General features: G+C 49.8%; 1 protein-coding gene across 3 annotated transcripts in view; it reads left to right on the top strand.

Moving 5' to 3' along the window:
- The window catches only part of LOC120034909, a 15,919-nt gene extending 9,795 nt beyond the window's left edge, over positions 1-6,124 (top strand). For 2 of the 3 annotated variants that reach the window (XM_038981576.1, XM_038981575.1), the window contains exons 6-9: positions 154-1,181; positions 1,539-2,365; positions 2,895-3,119; positions 3,383-6,124. In XM_038981576.1, the coding sequence (XP_038837504.1) occupies positions 154-1,181; positions 1,539-2,365; positions 2,895-3,119; positions 3,383-3,636 (2,334 nt within the window). In that variant the 3' untranslated portion in view covers positions 3,637-6,124. The remainder of the gene's footprint in view (positions 1-153; positions 1,182-1,538; positions 2,366-2,894; positions 3,120-3,382) is intronic. The other variant, XM_038981577.1, reaches the window with a different exon arrangement.
- The last annotated feature ends 2,164 nt before the right edge of the window (positions 6,125-8,288 follow it).

Genomic DNA, 8,288 nt, shown 5'->3' with positions numbered 1-8,288 from the left:
AAATGCACCCCTTTTGGGTCCCCAGGACCAGGATTGAGAACCACTGCTCTAAACAGTCTGTCTTATGTACATGTCACTTGTCTGTACTCTACTCACACAACTGGCTCAAACACCACTCATCTCGCTGTCTCTCTCTCTCTCTCTCTCTCTCAGGAGGAAGAGCCCGGGCCCGTGCCCTCCTCTCTCTCAGCCCAGGACTACCTCACCCCTTCCTGGCCCCTGTCCCCCTCTTCCTCCCCCCTCTCCCACTCCAACGCCAGCGACTCGGATCCCCAGAATGAGGAGGGCGAGGACGGGGGTCAGAGACAAACACCTCGCCGCCGAAAACGCCGCCGGACCACCACCCCTTCCAAAAAGAGAACCACCCCTCACCGGACATCCCCGGGCCGCCCTGCCCTCTCCTCTTCATACCGCCCCCTCACCTTCTCCCCCCCTCCCTCCTCCTCCACCTCTTCTCGCCCTTCTCTGTTCAAATCCCCCGCTCCGTTGGGGCCCAACACGACGGCGAACATCAGTATTAACATCGCCAGGGGGGTCGGCATGGGCGTGCCCCCCCAGAAGCTGAGCTGCACCTACTGCGGCCGCCACTTCCGCTCACTGGGGCGCCACCTGGACAAGCACCACACCAACCAGCCTGAGATCCGCGCCGCGCTCATCGAGCGCTTTATGCCCCACCTGGCGGCCGCGCACGCCACACACCACACTCAGTCCCAGCAGCAACCTCGGTCATCATCAGGAGCGGAGCAAAACTCCCACAAGCCACCACAGGGGGGCACCACCGCGTTCTCCCTGTCTCCTCAACATCCGACCGCCCAATCCCCTTCCTCCGCCGTTGGGGGAAACTCCTCCCCCCTGGTATTGACTCCACCCAGAGGGTGCAGTGCGGTGGCCGTGTCCGTTCTGAAGAGAAGCCCGCCTCCGGCGGCTGTGACCCCGCCCAGAAAGGCGGGACTGCGCAAAGTGAAGAAGGAAAAAGAGGAGGAGGAAGAGGAGAACGATCTGGTGGAAGTTGAGGTGGTGAAGCCCAAAGAAGAGGCAGAGGCGGCTTTTCCCCACGTCTTTCAGCAGACGCCCAAGGAGATGGAGCGGCTGCCGAAAGAGGACGAACATGAAGAGGAGGAGGAGAACGGAATGATGGAAGACGACAGTGGAGCGGAGGATAAGGAGAAGGAGTTATTGAGGTGAGCTACTCCGTTAAAGGACTCGTTCACATAAATGACAGATTCACCTCATCAAATGGATATTGAGAAAGTAGTTGATGGATCAGCAAAGTGCCAGCAAACAGCAGGAATGCTTTTAGCATGCTTTAATTAGATGACTAAATCAGTCAACTGAGACGGACTTAAAATTAACTTCAAACTGCTGCTGTGATGTTATCAATATATTAAATGTTATGAGTGTAGTACATACTTTAAATAGATGTTGAATTGTTTTGTTGTGCTTTGAATAAATTAATAACTGACGCCTGCAATTGAAACTAATCTCTCTCCCTCTCCTTTCTCCCTCATTCTTTCTCTTCTTCCCTCCCTCTCCCTCAGTTCGGGACGTCTCCACATGCTGCCCCTCCTCTCCTCCCTGTCTTCCCTGGTTCTCTACCTCCGCAGGCTCCAGCACTCTGCCTTCCTCTCCCTGTCCCGCCAGCTCCAATCCGCCGAGGCCTGGCGCCTCCTGTGCCACTCCTCCCTCGCCCTGCTCATACTCTACAACCGTCGCCGTGAGTGCGAGGTCTCCAAACTGGCCATAGCCGAATACCGCTCCCGTGTCACCCCCCAGTGCCCTGTGCCAGTGCCCCCCGGCGCCCCGCCCGCCCTCACACCCCTGGAGGCATCGCTTTCGCCCTTTGAGCGTCTCGTGCTTCCACATTTGCCTCGAGTAGGTGTCCAGGGCAAACGAGGAAGAGTCCAGCCTCTTATCCTGCCACCGCACTGCGAGCCGTGTCTGGAACTACTCCTCCAGACCAGGCAAGATGTCGGCGTCGATCCCCAGAACCCGTACGTCTTTGCCCGGCCGTACCACTCCCCAGCCACCCCCCTCCGTGGCACCGACCTCCTCCGGAGCCTGGCCCGCTCCAGCGGCACCCGGAACCCCCGCGCCCTCACCCAGACCCGCGTCCGGCGCCAGGTCGCCATCTTGACGCAGCTGCTATTGCTCGGCGAGGGGGAGGAGCCAGGACAACCGGGTGGGAACGCCGTAGAGCGCCTGGAACACTTCCTGGAGCGCGAGTACCACGTGACGCAGAGCTGCGGCGGGATTGGCCAGGACCCGGGGCTGATGGGTAGAGTGGGGCGCGTGGTGCTGTGCGGGGAGAGAGACGGCGTGCTGTTCCGGGGGATGAGCCTCCACCACATCTGTCTGGAGCTTGACGGTAAGGAGACACTGAGGATTAACATATACGTCAGACCTGACTAGTCAAGCTATAAGTGGTTCTTTTTCTCCTTTACTGTTTATTAAGTGCGCTTGATTCAACCTGCTTGATATAATGGAACGGATGGAACAAAGCACGATGACCGTTAGAGAAAGGTTAGCTGTAGGTCAAACCGATCAGAAGTTTTCGTGAGATGACCGATTTTCGGGATGTCTCATGGTCTGACAAACACCGCTCTGGCTCTGCCACCTTTCACCGCAGATGCGGAAGTGCGACATCGGCAGATGCGGTGGATTGAAAAAGATATATCTAGCTTAAACTGACATTTTGATGGGGATTTTTTTTTAAATGATGTCACTTAGAATGACGCAGCAGTGCGTCAATCAACTCTAGAGGGTTAAACAGTTCACGCGTCGTCTCATGATGATTGTTCATTTTGGACTGCCCTTTAGTATGATGAGGACCAGCGTTGTAGTTAAAGTTGAGAAACATGTACATGTATTTGACCCTTCTCTTTCTCCCCCTACAGTGATGTCAGGCAACTCGGCCGACTCGTACTCGGAGGGCGACTCTGACGGCGAGGGGCGGAAGGAGAAGGGCGAGGTGGCCCCTCCCAGCCTGCTGATGGTGAGGAAGGGCAGGACCAACAGCAGGACGCCGCGTGCCAGGAAACTCAAGGTCACGCCCTCCTCCACATCGCCCCTCTCCCCCTCGCTCCCCGGCCGCAGGAGAGGCTCAGGTGGGCCCAAATCAGGTGTGTGTGTGTGTGTGTGTGTGTGTGTGTGTGTGTGTGTGTGTGTGTGTGTGTGTGTGTGTGTGTGTGTGTGTGTGTGTGTGTGTGTGTGTGTGTGTTCAATCCATACTCATACTCCGAAAGAGCTGAGACATTCAAGACCAATACAGAAGTGTGTGTGTGTATGTACACAGTAGTGTGTGTGTACTGTATACAGCCCACCACAAAGACATGTCTACACAGATCCATCCCTGTGTGTACTAACCCACCCTCTCCCCGCACAGGCAAACGCGGCGTCCTCAAGCGCCCGTGGTCGGACGCAGAGCGTGCCGCTGTGGAGGAGCACCTGACCTGCAACATCGCCGAGCTGCGCGTGCCCGCCAAGGCCGACTGCGAGCGCTGCCTGCAGAGCTGCCCGCTGCTGGTCACCAACCGGCGCGACTGGCGGGCCATCAAATTCTACTGTCACAACCGCATCCAGCTGCTCAAGAAGAACCAGCGGCGCGAGGACGACGGGACGCCCATCATGGTGTGCTGAGAAGACTGACGGAGAGACTGAGAGATTGATGGACGGACACGACAATAGCTCCACAATATCCACACTAGCGTGCTACTTAGAATGAAGGAAGCCAAAACAGAGGCGTGGTCAACTCTGTCATTTTTCTTTTGCTGACGGTCAAAAAACAAGAGTTGACGGTTAAGGAACAGAGTTGCCGCTTAAGGAAGCAATGTAGTGGGCGTGCCTTCGAAGTGGTACGCTAATGTGGGTATTGGAATGTAGCCTACATCTCATTAAGCAGGTTTCCACCCAACCTTTTTCTGCAGTAAAGTACGGGTCAATGTCTGGTCAAAATGACAGGCCCGATGGAAACAACATTTTTCGGGTACACTTTCCAAATGTCAACAAAACGAAATACGCTAAGACAAGGTGGGATCTTTTTGTGTCGGTAAAATGAAGTGTGCGAGAAATGTCGGTGGAACTATTGACGTAATAACCATCATATCGAAGTCAACTTGGAGTCACGTGATGACATGTTGTGTGGCCCTCCCACTATGGTCAGGAAAGCATGCAGTTTATTAGGCTACGGATGAAATCAATTAGGATGAACTTCACAGGGTGGTGAAAGTGCACGGTGATGACCTTGATGCTCCTGTTTTAATAAATATCAAGGGTCTTATTTTGGTGACGTGATCATCGATGCTTGGCAGCCGTTTGACAAATAAAGAAAACTCGCTCTATTGGCCGTAATAATCTCATGTAGCCTATACGTGCGCTCTAGCCAACAGCGCGCACGTGCCAGTACCAGAGTGGGCAGACTCGCTATATAACAGAACAGTTTTTGTGGGAAAACGATCCGTAGAGTTGAAAATGTGATGGAAACCCATTTAACTTTTTATTTTTATGTGCACTACATCATCACGCAGAGTCAATTTGATGGAAACGCGTCTCTGGTGGGAAAATGTGAATATAGTTTTTGTGCGGATTTGAGAGTATCTGTCACCAATTGGATGGAAACCTAGCAATTGATACCCTTATATATGGTCCTCCGAGACAAAAAGAGGGAGAGACTGGGGGAGTGAGAGAAGGAGTGACTGTGTAGGAGTGGCAACAACCTGTGTTGTATACAGTGTATGTGGACATTTTCATTTTGTTTTCGCTTCAAAACGAGACGAACAATGTTGAGAACGCACCGCCGATTTGTTGTATTTCGATTTTTTTCTGGGACTCCGGTGTTTTTGACATCCTCAAGTGTTGTATGGCTTTTCTGAACACACTAAAGGTAACACTATTATTGTTTGAGGCTGTGGTGTGTGTTTCTAGTGCTGAGAAGATGTTATAGGGTCTCCAACACCCAGTCCTGGGGAGTGCATGCTTTAGTTCCACTGCTAACTCACCCGATGAAACTACACCTGACTGAAAGACTATGGTTAGATCATTATTTAAAACGGGTGTGTTAATAGCGCTGGGCCGGAGCAAAAGCCTGCACCCCTGGGTTAGAGTGAGGGGGGGGGGGGGGGGACGCCACCATCAATGTGTTGTAAATGTTCTTTTTGGACTACCTAAAACACTGTATAGTCAGTTTGGGGCTTTTCCCCGCTCCCTTCAAAATTGACACTACAAGACAGCAGTTGAATACTGCTTTGCCTAAAACACACCAAGTATATTCTTGTTGTTGGCATCTTTCTTTTATTTTGTGCCTGTTGCACACGTGTTTTCTTAAAAGCGCTTTGAAAAGGTGCATTAGGGCCATTCTTCTGCGACGAGCAGAGTTCCGTATTTAACTTGGCTGTGTTCTTCAAAGTGATTTTTGGGGGGCAGTCTTTCAGAAGAGTGAGCATAGCTGAATACTATGCCCACGTTATGTTTTTACATGCAGTGTTGTTGCGTCATTTGTGTTGATTGTTTTGCCTTTTCAGACTGACCAGTGTAGCTCCAGTCTTTTTTTCTGCTCCTCTGGTTTCTATCGATGAGCTGCTTGTAGCTCTAGTCCAGGGCGTTAGTGTGGCTTGCTTAGGCTGGCATTCAATCCGATCAGTGGTAGATTTGCATTATAGCGCTTGACATTTTTAAGGTCATTTCCGATTTAAGCCGACATGTATAGAGTTTGCAGAAACATTGCCTTTCAAAGGTGCATAGCTGACACAGTGCGGTCGGGTGGAATCCCGGCTTGAGCCTTCACAGCTTTAGCAAGTCGCACTAACGCCCTGGACCAGAGCTAGGCTTCTTTGTAGGTTTGCCGGAGCGCCAAGTAACCCGACATTTTGTCTTATTGGATTAAAACCGCACAACACCTCTTGATAGATAGTTGAATTTATTTAACATAATCACATATAATCTTACATTGTTTCATGCTATCATCTTGCCAGTTTCGGTGTACATAAAAAAAAATATATGATCATTACGTAAACTGGTTTGTTTGTGCTGTCCGTAGTTTATTTGTTCATTTGCGAGTTGGTATTGTACATAGGTCTATGGTTTTGTAAATATTCACAGAAACGCATAAAGGGGAAAAAACTACACAATGGCTTGGTTTTTTGTGTTGTGTTTTTATATAAGTCTGAGAAGTTCAAGTCGTATTTCTGAATTTGATTCTTTCAATGTACTAACAATGAGTGCAGCCCAATAATATCTTATTTTTTATTATATTTATTTCACCAGGTAGGCTAGTTGAGAACAAGTTCTCATTTACAACTGCGACCTGGCCAAGATAAAGCAAAGCAGTTCGACACATACAACAACACAGAGTTACACATGGAATAAACAAACATACAGTAGAAAAAAGTCTATACAGTGTGTGCAAATGATGTAAGATAAGGGAGGTAAGGCAATAAATAGGCCATGGTGGCGAAGTAATTACAATATACCAATTAAACACTGGAGTGATTGATGTGCAGAAGATGCATGTGCAAGTAGAGTTACTGGGGTGCAAAGGAGCAAGATAAATAAATACAGTATGGGGATGAGGTAGTTGGATGGGCTATTTACAGATGGGCTATGTACAGGTGCAGTGATCTGTGAGCTGCTCTGACAGCTGGTGCTTAAAGCTAGCGAGGGAGATATAAGTCTCCAGCTTCAGTGATTTTTGCAGTTTGTTCCAGTCATTGGCAGCAGAGTACTGTAAGGAAAGGCAGCCAAAAGAGGAATTGGCTTTGGGGGTGACCAGTGAAATATACCTGCTGGAGCACATGCTACGGGTGGGTGCTGCTATGGTGACCAGTGAGTTGAGATAAGGCGGGGCTTTACCTAGCAGAGACTTGTAGATGACCTGGAGCCAGTGGGTTTGGCGACGAGTATGAAGCGAGGGCCAACCAACGAGAGCATACAGGTCGCAGTGGTGGGTAGTATATGGGGCTTTGGTGACAAAACGGATGGCACTGTGATAGACTGCATCCAGTTTGTTGAGTAGAGGCTATTTTGTAAATGACATCGCCGAAGTCGAGGATCGGTAGGATAGTCAGTTTTGCGAGGGTATATTTGGCAGCATGAGTGAAGGATGCTTTGATGCAATATAGGAAGCCGATTCTAGATTTAATTTTGAATTGGAGATGTTTAATGTGAGTCTGGAAGGACAGTTTACAGTCTAACCAGACACCTAGGTATTTGTAGTTGTCCACATATTCTAAGTCAGAACCGTCCAGAGTAGTGATGCTGGACGGGCGGGGAGGCGCAGGCAGGGATCGGTTGAAGAGCATGCATTTAGTTTTATTTGCATGTAAGAGCAGTTGGAGGCAATGGAAGGAGAGTTGTATGGCATTGAAGCTCGTCTGGAGGATAGTTAACACAGTGTCCAAAGAAGGGCCGGAAGTATACAGAATGGTGTCGTCTGTGTAGAGGTGGATCAGAGTATCACCAGCAGCAAGAGCGACATCATTTATGTATACAGAGAACAGAGTCGGCCCGAGAATTGAACCCTGTGGAACCCCCATAGACACTGCCAGAGGTCCATACATCAGGCCCTCCGTTTTGACACACTGAACTCTATCAGAGAAGTAGTTGGTGAACCAGGCGAGGCAATCCTTTGAGAAACCAAGGCTATCGAGTCTGCCGATGAGGATGTGGTGATTGACAGAGTTGAAAGCCTTGGCCAGGTCAATGAATACGGCTGCGCAGTAATGTCTCTTACTGATGGCGGTTATGATGTCGTTTAGGACCTTGAGCGTGGCTGAGGTGCACCCATGACAAGCTCTGAAACCAGATTGCATAGCGGAGAAGGTACGGTGAGATTCGAAATGGTCGGTAATCTGTTTGTTAACTTGGCTTTCGAAAGACCTTAGAAAGGCGGGGTAGGATAGATATAGGTCTGTAGCAGTTTGGGTCTAGAGTGTATCCCCCTTTGAAGAGGGGGATGATCGTGGCAGCTTTTCAATCTTTGGGAATCTCAGACGATACGAAAGAGAGGTTGAACAGGCTAGTAATAGGGGTTGCAACAATCTTCTGAAGTGTACACTCGTAAACATTATTGTGGGAGTTTCCACAATATTTATTTTCATATTTCCTTTAATCGGTGAAGGAAAGTGAACAGGTGCACACTTTGGGAGGAAGAAGACATAATTAGTACATAGTCCAAAAAGTAAACTTCCCCAGTATATCCAATGGGCGGAGTGCTTTATGTTTTCCACACCAACTAACTAGACCACTAGATGGGAGTGTTGCCCTGGAATCAAACAGAACTAGACCCACGTTCACAT

Source organism: Salvelinus namaycush, chromosome 42 (assembly GCF_016432855.1).
Source record: "Salvelinus namaycush isolate Seneca chromosome 42, SaNama_1.0, whole genome shotgun sequence".
NCBI lineage: Eukaryota > Metazoa > Chordata > Actinopteri > Salmoniformes > Salmonidae > Salvelinus > Salvelinus namaycush.
The sequence above is the reverse complement of the archived record's forward strand: the minus strand, read 5'-3'. Positions and strand labels throughout refer to the sequence as shown.